A 23,926-nucleotide genomic window follows, 5' to 3' on the forward strand; every position below is an offset into this window, starting at 1 on the left:
ATCACAATGAACTGATCTATATCTTGTTTTTTCCGCCACCAATTAGGCTTTCTTTGGGTGGTACATTTTGCTAAGAGCCACTTTACTACAAATGCATTTTAAGAAGAAGAAAAAAAACTGAAAAAATTAATTACATGACTCCATAATTAAAACTCACGTATTGTATTTGCCCATTTGTCCCGGTTAATACACCGTTTAAATTATGTCCCCATCACAATGTATGGCGACAATATTTTATTTGGAAATAAAGGTGCATTTTTTTCCTTTTTGCATCCATCACTATTTACAAGTTTAAAAAAAAAATAGAAATATTGAATCTTTACATTGATATTTAAAAAGTTTAGACCCTTAGGTAAATATTTACGTGTTCTTTTTTTATATTGAACATTTTATTTGGGTATTTTTGGGAGGGTGGGATGTAAACAGTAATTTTTTTTTCAGTAAATGTGTTGATTTTTTTTTTTTATTACATTTGGTTGTAGTTTTACTTTTTGGCCACAAGATGGCAGCCATCAGTTTGTTTACATGACGTCACGTACACTTAGAGCCAGAAAAAGCGAAGCTTCTGAGAGAAGCTGTCGCTTTTTCTGCGGGGGAGAGGAATCAGTGATCGGGCACCATAGCCCGATTCACTAATTGCATGGCTAACGAGCACGCGGTCGGCCGCGGGAGCGCGCGCACATGGCCTCCTGGATGTAGCTAGTACATCTAGGAGGCGCACATGGCCTCCTGGACGTAGCTAGTACGTCCAGGAGGCGAAAGTAGTTAAAGAAAGTAATATAGTGTGATATCTGTTAAAACAAATCAATATAGTGTGATATCTGTTTAATTTTCACATGCTCTTATTTTTTAGCCACTGCAATTACAGTTTTACTTAGTTTGGAGAATCCTCTCCGTGCCTTTGCATACCATTTTTTTCTAACTGTGCAATTTTTATAAAATCTGATCTGATTTACAGCTCTGACTAATGAACTCTTTTGCATACTAAACCTTACCTGGGGTCAAAATATATTATGTGCAGCTGATGTTCAATAACTTATTTACCTTTGCAGTACATATTAACCCCTTCACCTCCAAGGGTTTCCCCCTTTAAAAAAACTGCAATTTTCACCTGTCAGCGCTCCTTCCCTTAATTCGCCTATAACTTTATTACTACTTATCACAACGAAAGAATCTATATCTTATTTTTTTCCCGCCGCCAATAAGGCTTTCTTTGGGGGGTACTATTTGCTAAGAATTATTTTATTCTAAATGTGTACTAACAGGAAAAATAAGAAAAAAAAAAGGAAAAAAATCATTATTTCTCAGTTTTAGTTTTAAAATAATACAGTCTACCGTAATTAAAACCCACACCTTTTATTTACCAATTTGCCTTAGTAATTGCAACGTTTGAATTTTTTCCCTACTACCATGTATGATGCCAAAATTTTATTTGGAAATAAAGGTGCATTTTTTCAGTTTTCTGTCCATCCCTAAGTACAAGGAAGCCCATAATTTATAAAGTAACAGTATTATACCTCTTGACATACATATTAAAAAAGTTCAGTCCCTAAGTTAACTATTTATGTATTTTTTTTTTAATTGTATATTTTTTTTTACCCAAATTTTTTTGGGGTAACTATTGGGGCGTTTGGGAGGTAATGCGTTAATTTTAAATGTTAAAAAATGTAATTTAAAAAACAAAAAGTGTGAAGATGTAATTTTAATATTTGGCCACAAGATGTCCTTGCGCATAAATTCCCTATGTGTAGTATTACTACGCAAAGAGAAAGTAATGAGTGCATGTGTAAGCATTGGTTTTTAGTGAATGGTAGCGCAGTCTAATAGATGATTCGGTGATTCACACGGGGACTTTTATCAAAGGAACTTTGTATTCCCATTCACTGATCTCCCGGCTAACAATTGGCTGCGGTAATGATAGTAGGAGCGCGCGGGGGGGTGTAGAGAGGATCAGGAAGGGACTTAGTAGCTGCACGGGACGTAGTTACTCGTCCCGGGGGAGGGTGAAGTGGTGGAGTACGGTACTTTCAACACGTTGCATGCACAGTATATTTTACCCAGATATTGGAGAATATCCTTCAATGGGAAAAAAAACATTAAGTGCTGATTTGCACATCATTTCCACCATATATTTTACAGTACAAATCCCAAGAACACCATGTGGACCACCTCACAACTAGTAAGTTACGAGTTGCAATGTCAATAACATGATTGATTACAATAAAGAGAGCACCCCAGAGTGACTAAGGCCCCAATTTAATTGTCGTTTCTCACATTTCCTCCCAGGAGTCATTTTTTTTATTTATAATATATTTTTTCAGCATAAGGCAATTGAAAAAGCACTACAAAGTACAAAAAGAAATATCAAACATATTTTGAGTTTTTTTTTTTTTTTTTTTTTTTAAATATTGTGCAGGTCTGCAAAAATACTGGTCTGCATTGTTGGTTGACTGGTCAGAATTCAGTGAGACTTTTTGACATTTGTGTACCTTTTGTGGTAAAATAGTATATAGTTGTTTGCATTTATGAATTGCTAAATATGTTGTTTGGCTTGTATCCCTGCAGGCCTGCATCATGTTTTATGGTTATCACAGTAACTGCAAGGAGTTGCGTACATATCAAGCCTCTGAGGAAGAAACTGTGAGTCGGAAGATAAGTGTCTGGAATGCTGTGATTATCATACTCATGTCTGACAAATTTATGCTTTTTATTCACTTGACTGTATTTTTGGTCTTACATATATTGATGAAAAGCGATTTTACTGTACAATAAAATTTACACATTGGAAACTGCTATTTTTTTTTCTTTCATGAGCTCTATGAAACTTCACGGTATGGTTATTCGAGTGAGGTGATATTATTTATCACTGAACTGTATAAAAAAATGGGGGGGGGGGGCAGCAAACCAGCTCATCAGGCGGGTGGCACTTGCTGACCACCGACTGACACTGCATCATCAATCCTCGCTAGGTTTCAGTCTACCTCAGTTTTCTTACCATTGCTATTTGGCAGAGTGGCCAGTCCCACAATTCATGACAGCTGCTTGGCTTACTGTGTGCAGGGTTCACCCTCTCCCTTTTGTCGTCATATGCCCCAACTACCACTGATGGGGGTATGACCCATTGATAACGCATCCTCATTGCTAAAGCCAAGGGTTCATTTTTTTGCTAGCTGTCCACAATTAAGTCACAAGAACAAAGCCTCTGCTTCTTAGTTTTAGCATGTGATGAAACTTAATGTAATTATCATGTGACTAGTGTGAACTGTGTTAAAAACAGGAAGAATAAATCTATGAGCAGAGTTTTATATTTATAGCAAGAATTAGGTACTTTTAATTATTGCAGAAATGTGACCTATTTGTTTATGTAAAAGGAGACTTTACGAACACCTCTCTGCCCTTAGGAAAGGAAATATCCCTTTGAGTTAGAATAATTCTAAGACACAAAAAATGATACTGTCTGTGTACTAATAATTATATTTACTTATTTTATAACCAGGTTTGCAGTAGTACATGGGGTTATTGTAGCAGACCAAAGAGAGGACCACAGTTTATAAAGGCTCTGTGACAACATTTACTCCCAGTTGCTCCCAATGCCAGCCTTATGATGCATAAGGCAAATCAGAAACATGACAAAAAAAATACCAAATAAGGTGCGTCCATGGTGCAGGGGTGTCTTGTGGATCCTCTCCCCTCAATTATTATGTCCCCTTGTGCATTTTGTGTCCTCCTCTGTCCCCCCTTTGTGTCGTCCTCTTCTGTCCCCCTGTGTCTGGCCACAAGTGCCATCCCTGCTGCTCCCTCTGCCCCCCCCCCCCTTTGTCCAGACCCGCCGAACTGTTCCATCTGTTCGTGTGCTCCAAGCGGCAAGCCATGTAGCTCCACTCGTCATCCTCCAGACACGCACATATAATCAGCTGTTGCAACGAGAACTGACAATCATCGTGTCTCTGTCTGCTGACAGGAGCCAATGGTCTCACAGGCTGGACCAGGGCTCCGTCATTGAGGCCAATCATTGCACGTCCACTGCATGCTGCTTGGAGCACACAAATGGATGGAATGGCTCGGCGGGTCTGTAAGGGAAAGAATGGCACTTGTGGAAGGACACAGGAAGAGGAAGGGAGCAGCAGGGATGGCACTTGGGGGCGGACAACTTTGCATCAATGCGAATTGTATTATTTGGACAAATAAGATGCACTGACTTTCTCCCCCTACATTTGGGGGAGAAAAAGTGCACCTTATGGTCCGAAAAATACAGTAATCAATAGAATCCAGATAGAAATGCCAGGTATAGGATAGACAGAGTTTCAAAGTGATTCTTTGGACAAAAGTTCAATTCCTTCAGTAGACTGTATTTATGCAAGTAGTGCTTACATAGGCTGAAGTCAGCTCATATTCTGGATTTCTGCGTAGACTTTTGGTTTATGATCAGGATGGGAGGGAGAGAAGTAATGGAGTCGAGGGAAGAGTGAAGCATTAAAACTGAACTCCAGACAGAAAGCTAAATGTCAAGCTGAAAGCAATTCTACAGTAAGTATTGGTGTCAGCTTCAATCAGATAAAAAAAACCAACAACTTAGAGGCAGTTTACACCGATGGATCATTTCAGAGAAGTTCCAGAATGAGTCACTTCATATACAAGAGACCTAATCATTCACCCAAAAGTAAATTACTGTCTTTGAATGGCATTTTCATTTTAAATGACCAGGGGAAAAATCCTAATGAGCTGGTATAAAAGCATGTTACGAGTTTCTCATCATCGTTGTCATTGTCCTTAACTTATTAAGTGTAAACATATTACTCAGTGTTGAACATTATTTAATGGCCTATTTGAATAATATTTTTCACTGGGTAATTAGTAAAGATGGCACAGTGAAAACAATGACTTTCAGTTAAAGCTAGGAGTACACAATGTCCTGAATGGTTTTCTATAACACACATTCATTGTTAAAAGGTGCTTTCTTATAGTGCAAACCATAGGTAAATATCATGGCTAACCACTAATTTCCTGAGAACTGTGAGCGGCAAAACTATTTTAAGAATAACTGTACAAGTATTTCCTCACTACGAGCTGTGAAGCAATTCATGTGCTTCTATTCCTTTACTTCTGCTGGGGGAAGAAGCACAGCATTTTTTTAATAGCTTATGCTGTGTGCATTATTTTCCTAAATAAGATCCATACATAACTGACCTAAATGATCGTGCAGGATACACACATTAATGCAATGCCTCCCAAATTAAGATCACAAGAGCAAGGGAGAATAAATGAGACATTTAAGTAAATACAATGCATGGACTTGCCTGAATGTGCATTTTAATTATTGCTTTGCCAATCAGAGTAGCTCCAAAGAAAGTCCAGAAGGGAACCAGGAAATGTCCACATGTTATTCCTGCCAGGTCAAAAAGGGGATTTGGAATCTGAGAAGATAAGAATTTAAAAGCAGAAAGTAAATACATCAAACTTTATTATACGGCTTTACAGAGCCATGTGTTTTGCCAGTATACAATGTATTAGGGGATTACTGTAACCTACTGTATATAAAATGTCAATCCATTAAAGTGTGCAGACTGCAGGGACTCATTGTGAAAATGGAAGACCTTGTTCTCATTGGTACTCACAGAGTGTGCAGGAAACATGCACGGTTGTTATGCAAGTTCTGCTGCGCTTGGAAACTCCCATTCAATTGTACTGAATGGGACTGAAACCCAATTGCAGGAAAATCTAGCATGCAATACACTTATAATCCAGGAAACAGTCCAGCAGCAGACCCAGGGTGAGTCAAGTCTTAAAAGGAACCAGAGATGTGAGACCTATGGAGGATGCCATATTTATTTCCCTTTAAACAATACCAGTTGCCTGGCAGCCCTGCTTATCTTTCTGGTCAGTAGGATCTAAATCACACACCTGAAACAAGCATGCAGCTAATCTTATCAGATTTGTCAAAAACATCTGATCTGCATGCTTGTTCAGGGCATATGGCTTAAAGTATTAGACGCAGAAGATCAGCGATATAGAAAGCAAACATGCATTATTTAAAAGGATGGAAAACATGTCAGCCACCATATCCCTCCTCACTTCGGGCTCCCTTTAAAAAGAACCCATGGCATGAGACCTGGCAGTCCTGCTGATCTTTCTGATCAGCAGGGTTTAAATCATACACCTGAAACAAGCATGCAGCTAATCTTGTCAGATTTTTCATAGACATCTGATCTGCACGCTTATTCAGGGTCTATGGCTACAAGTAATGGAGACAGAGAATCTGCAGGACAGCCAGGCAATGTGCATTATGTAACAATGAAATAAACATGTCAGCCTCCATATCTCTCTCACCTCGGGTTCCCTTCAAGTTAGTCATACATGGGTTGATGCCAGTCAAATTGATCTTTCTTCAGTCAGAAAATGATCAGGTGGTACTGTTTGACTCTCTGCCGCACTTGCTATTGATTACATTTAGGTGGAAAACTAATTGAAAATTATTAAACACTATGTGGCCATTTATTCCTCTCTCCCCAATCATTCCACCACCTGCTAGGAGATTTTACAACTTCACTGTTTCCATCAACAGACTGCCTAAAATCAAAAAGTGCTCAAGCATTGTTAGGGAGTAACGGATTTCCTGCACATCTGATGAAAGCAAGAAAAATTGCTACCCTAATGCATGGCTACCCTTAGAGTTTTTCATAATAGACAAAAGAAGTTAGGAATGTGCAAAGCTGTATTTGATTATAAAGGGATGTTCTGAACAGCAGATTATTGAAGTGTGGAGGCAACAGACTATACCGCTTGTGTGGAAGTACAGTGAAGACTATAAAACATGTGCAGTCAATGAAAATCAACCTAGGACAGACATACAAGAAATGCAAACAATTACCGACCATAGAAAGGAACGTTCATGTGGCAGAAACGTGTTACTGATAAAGGAAAGAATGCATTCCTTAAAAATATGCAGACCTTAAACTGAACTGGATAATTAGCCTACATCCTAGGTTATGACCTCTTTATTTTAAGGACTGCTGCTGATTCCAGTAAAGGTCCTGTATATGTCATACTAGAGATAATTAGGTATGTAAAACAGGTATCTTTACACACAGACTGGAGAGCTTACCTTTACTGCGATACTATAGATATCAGAACATTAGTAATACTAAAATCTAATTCTCAAAGTGCAATTCCAGTTTCCAGACTGAATTGCACCCCATTACAGCATACTGAGAAAAATTATACTTGCTTAATTAAATTCCATTCACAGTTCTTTTCTAACCTGGGCAGCTTTATAGGAAAAACGTCTAATGTAAAACAAAAAAGTAAAAGATGATGGAGTGACAAGGACAAGGCAGTGAAGAGCAGCTTCATAGTGTTATGAGTCAGGATTTTTCTGAACCAAAGTCTACAACTACTCGTATGAAAAGGCACAAGTAGAGAAAGAGGTCCAACAATACTGGGAGGGAAGGGCTACATTCAATATACAGATATAAATGTTTCTGATGCTGAAACTGGGAAATTACCATAAAAGTGGGTATCCTGAATGATTTACTGCATTCTATTAAATGTCAATACAGTGCCTCTTTACTTGCTGCCTAGGCCGAGTTTAACACAACATGTGTACATAGCTTAAAGAGAAACTCCAACCTCGAATTGAACTTTATCCCAATCAGTAGCTGATACCCCCTTTTACATGAGAAATATAATGATTTTCACAAACAGACCATCAGGGGGCGCTGTATGGCTGATTTTGTGCTGAAACCCATCCCACAAGAAGCTCTGAGTACCGTGGTACTCTGGGCAAACTGCCACAATGTAACAATGTTCACAGACAGGAATTAGCTGTTTACAGCTGTCTCTAACAGCCAAAACAGCTAGGAGCAGCTACATAACCTGCCCACAGTAACAATGTCACCATGTAATACATGTCAGAATGTAATTCGGGGAGAGGAAAGATTTTACAATGAGCAAACACTGACTAAATCATTTATCCATAATTATGGTAAAAAATGAAGCACCTTTTTTACTACATTATTTTCACTGGAGTTCCTCTTTAAAGTCAATACCCTCCCAAGTTCATAAGAATAAGGAAAATTAGGTTCCAATTAGAATGGCTATACATGATGAGATGACGTTTTTCAACATATTAGAAAGACTAATTAAAAACATTAAATCTAACAAAAAATTAAAAAGTAGAAAACTCTCAATTGATTTTAACTTAACTAATATATCTACTGAGAATTGACTGGGAATCCCTGTTCTTTTATCAACCAATCACTTGTTGGAACAGGATCAATGGCTATACAGCTTTGTATTGCATCAAACAGTATAAAGCTAGCAGTGGTGTAGCAGTCTGCTGTAATCAAGAATGAAAACCACATAACAAGGTAAATGATCATGAAGACATCAATCTTTTACCTGACCTAGTAAAGATCTACAAGTGCATGGCCAGCATTAGGCAAATGATGATTCTATGATGCAGCTTACCTTGTGTATATACCAAGTAGTTTGATCTACAGTTAAAATTACAACAAACTACATCTGAAAAATTGATGTACAATATACAGTGCATCCGGAAAGTATTCATAGCACATCACCTTTTCCACAATTTGTTATGTTACAACCTTATTCCAGAATAGATTCAATTCATTTTTCCCCTCAGAATTCTACACACAACACCCCATAATGACAAGGTAAATAAAAGTTTACACGAGGTTTTGGAAAATGTATTCAACATCAAAACCTGAGAAATGACATGTACATAAGTATTTACAGCCTTTGCTCTATACTTTGTCGATGCACCTTTGGCAACAATTACAGCCACAAGACTTCTTGAATATGGTGCCATAAGCTTGGCACACCCTTGTCCAGTTTTGTCCATTCCTCTTTGCAGCACCTCTCAAGCTCCATCAGGTTGGATGGGAAGCGCCGATGCACAGCCATTTTAAGACCTCTCCAGACATGTTCAATCGGATTCAAGTCTGGGCTCTGGCTGTGCCACTCAAGGGCATTCACAGAGTTGTCCTGAAGCCACTCCTTTGACAACCTGGCTGTATGCTTAGGGTTGTTGACCTGCTGAAAGATCAACTGCCGCCCCGCTTTCAGTTCAAGAGCGCTCTGGAACAGGTTTTCATCCAGGATGTCTCTGTACATTGCTGTAGTCCTCTTTTCCTTTATCCTGACTAGTTTCCCAATTCCTGCCACAGAAAAACATCCCCACAGCATGATGCTGCCACCACCATGCTTCACTGTAGGGATGGTATTGGCCTGGTGATGAGCGGTGCCTGGTTTTCTTCAAACGTGATCCCTGGCATTCACACCAAAGCATTTAATTTTTGTCTCATCAGACCGAAGATTTTAGTTTTTCGTGGCCTGAGGTTGAGACTCCTTTAGGTGCCTTTTGGCAAACTCTAAGTGGGCTGCCATGTGCCTTTTACTAAGGAGTGGTTTCTGTCTACTGAGCTTTCAACCCCCAAAATTGGCGAGTTGCGATTGTCCCCAATCTCGAGGGGAAGGGAGGAGAGGTATTCCCTGCTTTAACTCCCACTGGGGGCGTTCTGCAGGCCTTGGCCAGCAGCTCTGCCTCTACAAGGCCGCTCCCCAGCCTCCCTACATGCTGCTCAATTCTGTGACCTCCCCAGAGGTCACAGAATTGAAAGTGAGCCCTAGAAGACCACAGGAGTGGTGGAGAGCAGTGGGGATTGTAGCTACCTGATCCGCCCAGCCTCCCAGATCAGGTAGCATTGTTTTTTTTTGTTTGTTTTCGTTTTTAATTTACATCCCCACCTTGGGTTCACTTTAAAAGGCATTTTATTGACAATTTTGAAAATATCACCTAGGGGAAAACTAAGGAGAAAAAATGTATTGCATATGGGCCCTGGTGATTTTGAATTTCTCCCACTTACAGTTGGAGGCAACTGTGTTCAGTGGGTCCTTCACAGCAGCAGAATTTTTTCTGTCACCTTCTCCAGATTTGTGCCATGAGACAATCCTGTCTCGGAGGTCTACAGATAATTCCTTTGGCTTCATGTTTGGTCAAATGTGGGACCTTATATGGACAGATGTGTGCCTTTTCAAATCATGTCCAGTCAACTGAATTTACCACATGTGGACTGCAATTAAGCTGCTGAACCATCTCAAAGATGATTGGGGGGGGGGGGGGGGGGGGAATAGGATGCACCTGAGCTTAATTTTGAGCTTCATGGCAAAGGCTGTAAATACTTATATACATGTGCTTTCTCATTTTTTTTATTTTTAACATATTAGCAAAAATCTCAAATTAAGCTTTTATTCACATTGTCATTATTGGGTGTTGTGTGTAGAATTCTGAAGAACAAATTAATTGAATCCATTATGGAAGAATGATGTTACATTACAAAATGTGGAAAAAGTGACGTGATGTGAATACTTTCCAGATACATTGTATATGCTTAATTTAAAAACAAAGATGACATTTCTACCATGTGGATCAACTCCATAATGGTGTCCCATACATGGTACAATGTTTTTTCATCCAATCTTACCATTTCTATGTAATATAAGGAAACTGTCTAAATTATCCTTTCAGTATATTAACTTAATTTACCCTTATACTACATAGAAATGGTAAGATTGGATGAAAAAAATTGTACCATGTATGGGCACCATTAGTCACAATAAATCATCTCACGCAAGAACAATAATACTGAAATAGAAAGCCTTAATTTATAAATAAAGTGGCAACACTATGTAATGGATTGCATGAACTGATTATAATAATAACAAAAAGCAAAGTGCATGCAAACAGTGTAAATATAAACAAAAATACAACTGCTGAAGGAGCAACATCAAAAAGCACTGGTGAAAAAGTGAATGCCAGTGAACATTAAAAGGTGTGGGAATAACAAGAGGAGATGAAAACAAATATCAACTAATGGCTCTGTTCCTGGCAGGCTCTAAAAGATTTGATACTGTAATGTGCCCACACTTCACTATCATATTGGGGGGGGGGGGGGGGGGGGATCATTTGGAAATCTGTATTTACTAACTCAGCAGAGTATTATAATTCCCTGAATGAAATGAATCTTTGGGATTGATGGAACAGGTTTTTAAATTATATATTATTTGGTAATATTTTGATTTAATGAAAATGTATATTTTCAAGAATTGGTGCAGCTTTTCCTGGTTATTGCAATGCTGGAGATGATGATGTAACTTCAACCTGCTTGCACATCTCAGGACGGGAATGGTGCTTCATCCAGATGCTAGCAACACCATTTAGTGCAGTGTGAAATGTATTTAAATCGAACCTATAATAAGTGATTATGAAAGCTGCCATTGATGACCTTCATCTAAAAATATTATGCTTCCCTGGTTCTGTACTTACAACACCTGAACTGCATACTTACTTTGCATACTAAATACTAACTTCAAAAGCTGACTTAAAGGCTACATTAGTTTAATGCCTGTTGCAGGCATATCAAAAAAAGCTGAAGCCAGGGGATCAGCATGAAATTCAGGCAAAAAGTATTTTTTAAACCAGGTTAGCAATGGCAGCTTTTGTGATGTCTCAGTAAAGAGCCGCTTTGAAGAGACTCTGTAACAAAATTTTCGGCCTTATTTCTTCTATCCTATAACTGTTCTAATGTGGTCTGGATTACAGCAGCCTTTTCTAGTTGCACTGTCTCTGTAATATATCTAATCTTCTTTTGCTTGTCAAGCTTTGTCGACCCAGGGAGGAATGGGCTGCCTCTGTTGTAATGAATACAAGTTAAGCACGCTCCCTGCATGCTCTGTGTGCTTTGTTTATTTGTGAGGCTGAGGGGGGATGGGGGGCTGCCTGTCACATGCTGAGAAACTGTGGGAATCCCAGACTGGAGTGCAGATAAGTCACTATGTAATAAAAACGTGTAGTATACTGTAACATGAATATATATATATATATATATATATATATATATACATATGTATATATACATATATACATATATACATATATACACACATATATATATACATACATACATACATACACACACACCCACAACCATCACTTCCTGGTTAGCAGCCATGATTTTTGTTTGTAAACACTGCCTAAAACTGGCGATTAAGAGCCAGGATTGTGGTGGGGAGCGGCAAAGAGGGATTCAGGAGATAAAAGTGACTAGATTTGTACAATAAAAAAAAACATACCAATCGGACAGTACAGATTCTCTTTGAAGTAGTAGTACAGTACAGATTCTCTGTTAGAAGTAGTAGAAGGCTACTGAAAAACAGAGTTAGGTTTACACTATGTGCATGTGCACCTACAATATAGATCATCACAGTGAATTCTATGCACTGTCTGCTGTGTCCACCCATATAATCATGACATCCACATTAAGTTTAGTGTCATAAAACACTCAAAATACTGCTATGTGACTGGCAACCTTTACAAAGAAATTACTTCTCACTTCCCCATATTCTGTATTCAGTGAAATGCTGAAGCACTAATAAGATTTCTAGGATGAGACGCAGTGCAGGCAATTTGCAAGGGAGAAAGTAAGAAATATTTTAAAATCTGCTTAATTTAATAAGATCTGAATATACTGCAGCTCGGTCAGTATCCATATAGGCACCAACTAGGTTTCCAGGTTTGAATGGTGGCCAGAATTTTGCCTGCAAGAAGTTTGCATGCTTTGCTTATGTTAAAGCTTAATCTAGTAAATCTGGTTCCTTCTCACATCCCCCCCCCTAAAATAGAGATAAATTAATATGTGCCCCCCCCCCCCAAAAAAAACAAACATGTACATAAATTGGCTATGGTAGGGACAGTAGATAACGACTATGGTGGAGCTCAGAATGTGAGCAACCCCTGAGGGATGGTTAGTGATGTAACAATGTACTCTGTAAAGCACTGCGAAAGATGCCAGAACTTTACACATGATGATAAAAATGGTAGTATTATAACATTGGGTTAAGACCAACAATGCAATTACACTGCATTTTTTATTAGGGGCCCATTTAAGGACACTTAAACATTATTAAATGTTAATTTACTTAAATTTAAGTAAATTATACCTACTATAAACTATTCCTCGTGAACCAAGATTATTATACACTGAACTACCAACCAGACTTACACTGGCTGAAAAGAGAATAATTGCTAAAAGCATTATGCATCTTTAAAAAAGACTCACCGAAGCACAGGCCAAAATTCCCAAGAATCCAACTTTCTGCACCAGGTTTTGAACAGCAAGCTTCGCTCTTGATGCAAAATCCTAGAAAGTAAAATATTACACTATTAAACACATGAAGAAAAGTGCATATTTACTGAGGCAAGGTGAGCACATTTTATAGAATATTGGAGCGATAAGTATGCACTTGTTTACAGTTGTCTGTAATGGAGTCTTCAGCCGGCCATACACTACACAATTTTGCTTTCGACCACAAGTACGCTCGTAATTATGATCGATACTATGATTGACATTACGACTGACTTACCAAAAATCAAGATTGCGGTTCAGCATTTTGATATTATCAATTGTAATTACTTAAATCTACTTCCAATTTATGACTGATTAGGTGTTTTTGTCTAGTCAAGTGTCTAATTGGGCAAAAATATATGTATATATACAGTGTATGGCTACCTTTATAGACACAAAATATATGATTCAGTTTCTAGAAGAGGCAGCCAGTTAGCAACACACAGTTCAGATTCCCCAGTGATACAGTCATCATGGGTTACAAGCATGCTAAAATGTTACAGCAATCCACCTCATATTCAAATTGTTCAGAGCTTGGAACCAGGGACCAGGATTTCTCCTCTCAGATTCTGGTGTAGGAAAAAGGAGCAAATGTGGTGTCGCTGCTCACACCATATATATTCCTAAAAATCCAGCAGATGGGTATGGGCAACAAATACACTTCTGATCCATTTTTCTTTAATCAACTTTTTAGCTTTTCACCAATCAGTAATTATTAAGCTTCCTATATGTTGGTTAATATGCATTGTTTAATTTAGTTTGGTGTTACTTTATCGTGTTTGCTGTACTCTCAAACCTACCACTGCTATAATTAATGTACTAAGAAAATGTCTTGTTATTGTGACATTTTCTCATGTATTCAGGAATCAGAACATTGTGGAGAAATCTTTAAAAAAAGGAAAATACCCCAATATCATCAATTTATATCAAACTGTTTTCTGTTTTTTTGCACTTAAAGTTTAGCAATTAAAATATGTAACCATATTTCTGGTGATATTTCCACTGCACAAATCTTTGCATTTACACATGTCATGTCTTAATAATCTTAATTTTAAGGTTGAAAATATATATTTTTTAAGCATACTAAAAACACAAACTTTACTTGACTTACAAGCTGAACAATAATTTAACTTCAATTACATTATCAACATTCTATATTATAGTAAAACTAATAATAATACAAAATATTTAGATACATATATATTTTTGAATACATACACAAATATAAATATACAGGGACACAGTACATTTTGTGAAAGACAAAACCTTTACGTGTATAGATTTTCATCATTTAATTTACATGCTGGCTATTTATCTTGCATGTGGGAAAGAAGAAGGAGAATTAGGTCTTCATTAGTGGAAACAAAACCATCAAACTGCTACACTGATACATACATTTAGTCCCACGGTTTTTCGGGACACGGAAAGTGCATTACAAACGAAATACCATGGCTCCAAAAGGGAGCTTTAAATATTGATTTCCTTTATGCAGTATCAAGACATGGTTACAACTATTTAAGAAATTATGATTCTTATAACTAAATAACTGAAAATTCAGTAGCAATAAATATCAAATGTTGAGGAACCTGAGATTATTTCTGATTAAACATGTGTACAAGCTGCATATTTAATTTTCGAGATTTGTTAGAAAATGTCAAGGAAAAAAACTGCCCAGCTACTTTATCTAGAATGTTACAAATAATTATGGTTTGCTTAAGAAATGTGTATGTTGCATTAACTATATAATAAATGAAATATAAATATGTATGTATTCCACACACCATGCAGTTGAAAAACAACAAAAATAAACTATTAAAGTTATTTAAACCAAACAAATGGGTGTAATTAACCTTTACTGGACTTGTTTAGTTGCTTCATTTACTGTTCAGACGGATGTGAACTGAAATAATGCACCCTGGAAAACCCCAGTTTCAGTTGCAAACTAACTGACTTGTAGGGTTATAAGTTTAAGAATGAAAGCTACTTGACTTTGGTGAAAATAACTAATTTATAAAATTAACTATAATGTTCTTTTTTTTAGATGCACAATTACGTGGATGCAATATACATATATATATACTCACACACACATATATATATATATATATATATATATATATATATATATATATATAGATAAGATAGATAGATAGATAGATAAAGATAGATGATTTTATGTATGTATATTATATATATATAGATAGGATATTTATATTTATATATATATATATATATATATATATATATATATATATATATAGATGAGATATATATATATATATATATCTATATATATCTATATATAGATATAGATATATATATATATCACGTTTTTGTTTATAAAGTGAATGCGTGAGTATTATATTATTATATGTATACATATATCAAAATATTTTTAAGGCACACGGTCATAAAGACTAACATTAACTCAGCTCTAATACTATAGTTCTCATAATGCTGACTATTGGTAAATAGGAGAGTGGATCATGTCGAACAAGCGGTTATTGCCTGTCACATTTTGACAAATTGTAAACGCCATACAGCCAAATAAAATGGAGATAAAAAAAATTGTACATTTTTAGATTTCTGAAAAAAAAAATGAAATACTTTTTTTTTTTTTTTTTAAATTAGCACAGTTTTTCACACACTAGTTCAGTGGAATAGCATTAAATGCTTGACTCTCAAAGTAGCAATCTGGATAATTTGTGTATGTAAAAATTTAAAGGGAATTAAACCATCAGCTGAAAACGCTAATAGCAGTCTTAAGTATTTCAAATCTTTGAATCATGGTTTGCACAAGAACAGAAATATACAGACTGCTGCCCATCTTTGGCGGGTATTGAAGAAATGCAGATGGATATGCCTGCTTACAGGACAAATTATCTACGATACCATCTCAGCTTCACTTTTGTCCATACTCTCCCATATAGTCTTCAGAACTTGGTCACATCAGTCCTTTAAACATTTTCTTAAAGGGAAGGTCCAAGCAAAATAAAAAAATGAGTTTCACTTACCTGGTGCTTCTACCAGCCCCATGCAGCCATCCTGTGCCCTCGTAGTCACTCACTGCTGCTCCAATCCCCCGCTGGCAGCTTGCCGACCTCGGAGGTCGTCGGGCCGCATTGCGTACATTTTTACGCATTCCAGTCAGTGTAGGAACAGTAACACAAACATTTTACGCGTTAGTGGATCAATGCGTAAATTTTTACGCATTGATCCACTAACGCGTAAAAATTTATGTGTTAATGTTCCTGCATGAGCGGGAATGCGTAAAAATGTACGCAATGCGGCCCCTCGACCTCCGAGGTCAGCAAGCTGCCAACAGGGGATTGGAGCAGCAGTGAGTGACTACGAGGGCACAGGATGGCTGCATGGGGCTGGTAGAAGCACCAGGTAAGTGAAACTCCTTTTTTTATTTTGCTTGGACCTTCCCTTTAAAGATGTCATATATAATATTTTTTCTGAGCAAAAATTCTACTGCAACATGGACACACTGGTTGACGGCAACTTTTAAAATCCAGGGCATGTGGAAAGAATCTCTTAATTATCGGCTTAAAGAGCCAAAACTTGCCTGTTGGTGCTATGTACCTTCGTTGTTACTGTATACCTGTTAAAATGGAACTAAAAATAAATTGGCATTCCTATCTTCTAACAAAAGGAATTGCAGATCCTACATTTGCTCTGGAATTTTTTTATTTTTCTTTTAATTGGGGGGTGGGGGGGAGACTACTAGTGTAACGCCTGCTGCCCACAAGGAAAAATGGGTGGGGCTTAGTGGTTTGGAGATGCTTTCCAAAAGAGATGACATTACACATTAGCAGAGTAGCAATGTGACACATGTCATTCTGTGTCAGAACTGTCCTATTAAAGTCTGGATGTCAATACTGACAATTCCAGTTGCTTAAGAAATATAGAGAGAGTGATAACCTGTTGCAAACCCTACTATAGGATTGCAGCGAGCACTACATCTTAAAAACAATCAATCTATAGCATCTTCTGAATGCTGGATAATAGTGATTTCATAGCCAGACCAACTGAATTCCCTTTCCTATAAAGCCACATTAAAAAAAGAAAGAAATGGTGATCATTTTACAGCCCGGTTGTGCCGTTTCACACAGGGATTGAGGATGCTACATACAGTGACATCTAGGGATGGTTAATGAAATTCTAACAATTCAGTTGATACAGAATAATGCTAACTTTGTATGGAAATGGATGCTCGGCTCTCTAAAAGAGGGTCCCAGCCAGCAGTGGTGGGGCTAAGCAGGACATGGGAAGCCTCTGGTCCACATGAGTAAGTACATATATAGCTTAGGAGCTGCTCTGGCACATACATTCAACTCTCACATCGAATTTGCACAACTCCTTGAGAGGACAAAATAGGTTACTGCTGAGACTACCCATCACCAGGATTTGTGTAACCTAATGTGAGCGTATAGTATGTGTGCTTCTCTAAGTGGCTAGAGCACTACCCTCCCAACACTAGTGTTCAAGGTTAGCTTCCCAGCTAGGACACTATCTGCGTGGAGTTTGCATGTTCTCCCAGTGTTTGCATTAGTTCCCTCCAGATTTCCAAAACTTACTGGTAACGTTACCAGGATCACCTTTAAAGTAGCCTTAAAGGGAAGGTTCAGGGAGGGGAGTGAAAAAATAAAAATCAATTTCCACTTACCTGGGGCTTCCTCCAGCCCGTGGCAGGCAGGAGGTGCCCTCGGCGCCGCTCCGCAGGCTCCCGGTGGTCTCCGGTGGCCGACCCGACCTGGCCGGCTGCCAGGTCGGGCTCTTCTGCGCTCCAAGGCCCGGCACTTCTGCGTCCCACGCAGCCGCGCTGATGTCATCGGCCGTCCGCCGGGCTCTACTGCGCATGCGCATAACTACTGCGCCTGCGCAGTACAGCCCGGCGGATGTCCGATGACGTCAGCGTGGCTGCGTGAGACGCAGAAGTGCCGGGCCTTGGAGCGCAGAAAAGCCCGACCTGGCAGCGGTCTGGCCAGGTCGGGTCGGCCACCGGGAGCCTGCGGAGCGGAGCCGAGGGCACCTCCTGCCTGCCACGGGCTGGAGGAAGCCCCAGGTAAGTGGAAATACATTTTTATTTTTTCACTCCCCTCCCTGAACCTTCCCTTTAAAGGGAACCTAAACCGAGGAGGCTATGAACGGCGCCAAAAGAATAAAACAATGGTATAAAAGTTTTCAAACATAGATCTGGCCGAGGTGGATATCTGGCCGCTCCAAAGTACACTCCAAAGAACAGGTGTGTATTATAACACAAATTAAATATATATATATATATATATATATATATATATATATATATATATTCCACAACGCGTTTCGCGGGCGTGACCCCACTTCTTCAGGCAATTCAGATAGGAGTACATAGCAGCATAGGTCCAGATCTGCATTAAGCGCTTAATGCAGACCTGGACCTATGCTGCTATATACTCCTATCTGGATTGCCTGAAGTAGTGAGGTCACGCCTGCGAAACGCGTTGTGAAATCGTGGAGTGTAAATATATAAATACATTTCATTTGTGTTATAATACACACCTGTTCTCTAGAGTGTCCTTTGGAGCGGCCAGATATCGACTTCGGCCACGTCCATATTTAAAAAATTTTATATCATTGTTTTATTCCTTTGGCGCCTCCGCCTCTGTTCATTTGCATCGATTATTCACCCTAGTGGAAGGGCAGAGAACGTTTTACGTTTTTTTCCTAACTACAGAGAGCGACTTTTTAATCCTGAGTAGCGACAGGCTCATTCTCCCTACCTGCCGTTACAGTGGTTGCCTAAGAGGTAATCCTGACTTGTGAGTATTCTATACTTACCTTTCATTGTTCCTCCCTTGTGTCCATACATACTACACTATATTGGGCTCTCTGTGTCCGTGTTCTTTATCTCGTGAGAAGGATATGGTTTCCTATATGTTTCCTTTAAAAATAAGTTGCCGGACTCTCCTGCTGATCCTGTGTCTTTAATACTTTTAGCCACAGCCCCTCAACAAGCATGCAGATCAGGTGCTCTGAGTGAAGTCAGACTGGATTAGCTGCATGCTAGTTTCAGGTGTGTGATTCAGCCACTACTGCAGCCAAAGAGATCAGCAGGACGGCCAAGCAACTGGTGTTGTTTAAAAGGATACATCCATATCCCTCTCAGTTAAGGTTCCCTTTAAAGAGAAACCGTGACCAAGAATTGAACTACATCCCAATCAGTAGCTGATTCCCCCTTTACCATGAGAAATCTTTTCCTTTTCACAAACAGATCATCAGGCGGCTCTGTATGGCTGATATTGTAGTGAAACCCCTCCCACAGTGTCATGTAAGGACCATGGTCCTGACAGTTTCCTGCCTGTGACCCTCATTACATTGTGGGAAATAACAGCTGTCTACAGCTGGGTCCAACTGCCAAAAAAGCTAGCAGCAACTCCTTCCACTGACATCACCTGCCAGCATTAAAAATGTCTCCGTATGGTAAATGTCAGAATGTAAATCAGGGGAAGGAAAGATTTTACAATGGGAAAACACTGACTAAATCATTTATACATAATTATTGTAAAAATGAAGCACTTTTTTTATTACATTGTTTTCACTGGAGTTCCACTTTAAGGTACCCATACACTAGGTCGACTGTGATCGAATCTGCTGTGAAATCATTAACGCAAATGTTAACCGACTGACTGTTTTCCATCCAAAATTGGTCAATTCAGTCAATCAGTGCAGATGAAAAATTTTGCTTGATCGCTGGCAGGTCAGGAGCGCATTGTTAGTGGCATTAGATTTGTTGAGGACCGACGCAGCAATAATCTCACCTGTCCGGCTGGCGTGAGTCCCCGAGTCAGTGCTGTCACTATTTCAGGCTGGCTTTCTTCTCCATGCCCACTTAGTCACACATAGAGCACAATTCATTTACTTTTGCCCATGCAAATATTTTTTTTTCACTTTTTTCTAATTACGTAGCCAAATATAATAAATCTTTGTTTCACTCGGAGTTCACAGGACATATACTTACCTATTTGCCCGATGAAGCTGGTCACTACAGCGAAACGCGTTGCATCGCGGGGTAGTCAAATAAAGCTGATTTATGTCTGAAACATACCTAATGTTATATTTTGGGCCACCCTTGCTGGAGGGGTGTTATCCCCTATCCCCTATCTACAGAGAGCAACTTCTTAACCTGAGTGGGGTCAGGTTTAATCTCCCAATTTGCCAATCCAGTGGTTGCCTTGGTGGTAACCCGTGCTTGTGAGTATAATTAAATGCACTAAAATACTATAGATTATTTTAACATACTGCATTATAGGTGGCTCTTGGTATTCCATTTTGTCTAAATATGTTCTTAGATCACTTTTTCAAATAATTATGTAATCAAATATATAAATCTTAGTTTCACATGTCTAAGTTTTCTTCATCTACTTTGAGGACATGTTTGGAAATTAGAAGGTTATGTTCATATACAACTTTTAACATTTTAAAGGGTTCACAAACTTTCAATCACCCGTATCTATCAGTCACTATGTTTGAGGCACAACCTGGATAACCATGGTGCTCTGGTAGTCACAGACTGCAATGGAAAAATGGCCTTTGTTTAACCACTTGCCGACCGCACGCTTATACCGTGCGTCGGCAAAGTGGCAGCTGCAGGACCAGCGACGCAGTACTGCGTCGCCAGCTGCAGGCTAATTGATCAGGAAGCAGCCGCTCGCGCAAGCTGCTTCCTGTCAATTCACGGCGGGGGGCTCCGTGAATAGCCTGCGGGCCGCCGATGGCGGCTCGCAGGCTAAATGTAAACACAAGCGGAAATAATCCTCTTTGTTTACATTTGTACGGCACTGCTGCGCAGCAGCGCCGTAAGGCAGATCGGCGATCCCCGGCCAATCAGCGGCCGGGGATCGCCTCCATGGGACAGGGGACGTCCTGTCACTGGCTGCACAGGACGGATAGCGTCCTGTGCAGCCTCGATCGCCAGGGGGGCAGCAGGTAGGAGAGGGAGGGGGGAATTTCGCCGCGGAGGGGGGCTTTGAGGTGCCCCCCCCCCCCCGCATCACCCAGCAGGCAGAAGAGATCAGACCCCCCCAGCACATCATCCCCATAGGGGGGAAAAAAGGGGGGCAATCTGATCTCTCTGCCTGCTACCTGATCTGTGCTGGGGGCTGCAGAGCCCACCCAGCACAGATCAGTAAAAACAGCGCTGGTCCTTAAGGGGGGGTAAAGGGTGGGTCATCAAGTGGTTAAAAAAAAAAAAATCAGCCTGTTTCTTTTCAACTTTAACATGTCCTCTTATAGACATGTGATCATGAGACAGACCTGGAGAAAAAAACCATCATGGTCAGGTTTCCTGAAAAGAAGCTTAATATTCAACCAGAACTACAGCAAAATCCTGGCTGATAAAATAACTGTTCTGGGAAATGACCCCATCATGTAATGTGAGGCTACTGTGTTCAAGTATATAAAGCTCTCTTATACCAAGTGGTGGTTAAGACCACAAACTGCTACTAAAGAAAATTAGAAAATACAAATAGTTGGTCATTTGTTCAGTTGTTTCTCTTTTTTTAAAACCCATACTTATACTACATTTAGGAGTGATTACAAATGGTTAAATTTGAAATTCCCATGGCTTATGAAAATACTTTCCCTTCATACAAGTGTACAAAGTATTCAAAAAATGAAATAGACAATATTTCATTTCTACTGCCTTCCCTAAGACAGTACAATGGAATCAAACATGCCTGCTGGATAAAGGCTGTCTGTGGTCAGGCAGTAAAATGTTGTCTGCTGCCTCCAATGCATACACAATAATTAGCTCAGTGGAATAAAATGTTCTGATTGCAGGATATGAGCATGACACAGACTTAAACAGCAGCAAATCTCATCAGGTTTGTAGTTTAAAAAATGGAGCAGCAAAGGATTCATCTCTATCATACTAATTTCAGGTAAGGGTTTAAGAAGTATAACAGATCAAAACCTAGTCAATTTAAGGAGGAAGTTAGCAACAGTCTCATGCCAAGTAGACTTTAAAGAAAAACTAAAGTCATGGAAAAAATTCAAGCTAGAAGACCATGATATCTGTAGTTTCCCCCTTTTATTTGCTCCTTTACAATTAACTGAAAATGTGCTACAGAATTTGACCATTGAGGAAAATAAGCATAGATAAATAACCGCAATTCTGTTCCAGTAGATATGTGTCTGAGTGAACAGTTATTGACCCCTCCCCTCTAAACTTCCTGTATTACAAGCAGCTGTGTCAGTCCTGCCACCAGTTCTGGACAGGGGTGACAAAGAAAATAGAAGCCCTTAAATCGTGCAGTACTGGAGATAAACTTAACACAGGGATTTATATTTACTTGGGGCTTCCTCTAGACCCCTGTAGTCCTTGGGCTCAGTTGTTGTCCGTCAGGTACCATCCATTTGTTTGTTGCCAGCGACCCCGGTAAAGTCTACCGCGCATGCGCCCCTCCTTGGTTGTGCTACTGAGGCCAGGAGTTTTCTGCCCCTGCACAGTTACAAGCCTTAACCAACTGCGCAGACCAAGGAGCCATGTGGCTAGGGCGGCCAGCGAAAGAATGGAGAGTACTGGGAGGATGTGGATAGAGCCCATGGATTACAGGGGGCTAGAGGTAGCCACAGGTTATATATCCTTGTGCTATGTTTATCTCAGGGTTACTTCAAGGTGGCTATACACAAGGTTATCAAAACGTTTGATTGTATTCATTATTTTATTGGAAAAATCAATGGAATTTTCAGTATTACAGATATTTTAATCTATTGACAGTAGTAGAAAATTCTGCTGTGTTTTTTTTTTTAAATTGAGTACCGTATATAATCAAATATAAGCCGACCTGAGTATAAGCCGCCCCCCCCCCCCCCCAACTTTTACATAAAAAAAACTGTGGAAAAAGATTGACTCGAGTATAAGGTCAGGGGTTGCATTGGTGGCAAAAGATGAACCTAACCCATATCAGCAAGAGGTTAATGCTTTTGCACATCAGTGTGGTTTAAAGCAGCATCAGCAGGTAGTTACCTATCCTCTACAGGATCTTCTCAAAAAAATAGCATATTGTGATAAAGTTCATTATTTTCTGTAATGTACTGATAAACATTAGACTTTCATATATTTTCGATTCAAATGCACACTAGTGAAGTAGTTCAAGCCTTTTATTGTTTTAATATTGATGATTTTGGCATACAGCTCATGAAAACCCAAATTTCCTATCTCAAAAAATTAGCATATTTCATCCGACCAATACAAGAAAAGTGTTTTTAAAACAAAAAATGTCAACCTTCAAATAATTATGTTCAGATATGCACTCAATACTTGGTCGGGAATCCTTTTGTAGAAATGACTGCTTCAATGCGGCGTGGCATGGAGGCAATCAGCCTGTGGTACTGCTCAGGTGTTATAGAGGCCCAGGATGCTTCGATAGCGGCCTTAAGCTCATCCAGAGTGTTGGGTCTTGCGTCTCTCAACCTTCTCTTCACAATATCCCACAGATTCTCTATGGGGTTCAGGTCAGGAGAGTAGGCAGGCCAATTGAGCACAGTAATACCATGGTCAGTAAGCCATTTACCAGTGGTTTTGGCACTGTGAGCAGGTGCCAGGTTGTGCTGAAAAATGAAATCATCTCCATAAAGCTTTTCAGCAGATGGAAGCATGAACTCACTTTTGAACCAGAAACAGCGGCAGAAGCGCCTGACCTGGGCTACAAAGAAGCAGCACTGGACTGTTGCTC

At 39.3% G+C, this 23,926-nt stretch overlaps 1 protein-coding gene and 1 long non-coding RNA gene across 6 annotated transcripts in view; one reads left to right on the forward strand and one right to left on the reverse strand.

The window, feature by feature from the left end:
- The window catches only part of LOC137546382 (uncharacterized), a 30,568-nt gene extending 27,828 nt beyond the window's left edge, over positions 1-2,740 (forward strand). The window contains exon 3 of the long non-coding RNA XR_011026251.1: positions 2,566-2,740. This is a non-coding gene — a long non-coding RNA (uncharacterized lncRNA). The remainder of the gene's footprint in view (positions 1-2,565) is intronic.
- VMP1 (vacuole membrane protein 1) overlaps positions 1-23,926 on the reverse strand; it is a 229,023-nt gene that overhangs the window by 52,282 nt on the left and 152,815 nt on the right. For all 5 annotated transcript variants that reach the window (XM_068268759.1, XM_068268760.1, XM_068268758.1 and 2 more), the window contains 2 exons: positions 13,137-13,217; positions 5,298-5,414 (listed from right to left, as the gene is read on the reverse strand). In XM_068268759.1, the coding sequence (XP_068124860.1) occupies positions 5,298-5,414; positions 13,137-13,217 (198 nt within the window). The remainder of the gene's footprint in view (positions 1-5,297; positions 5,415-13,136; positions 13,218-23,926) is intronic.

The sequence above is a fragment of the Hyperolius riggenbachi genome, chromosome 2, assembly GCF_040937935.1.
Source record: "Hyperolius riggenbachi isolate aHypRig1 chromosome 2, aHypRig1.pri, whole genome shotgun sequence".
In the NCBI taxonomy this organism is placed as follows: domain Eukaryota; kingdom Metazoa; phylum Chordata; class Amphibia; order Anura; family Hyperoliidae; genus Hyperolius; species Hyperolius riggenbachi.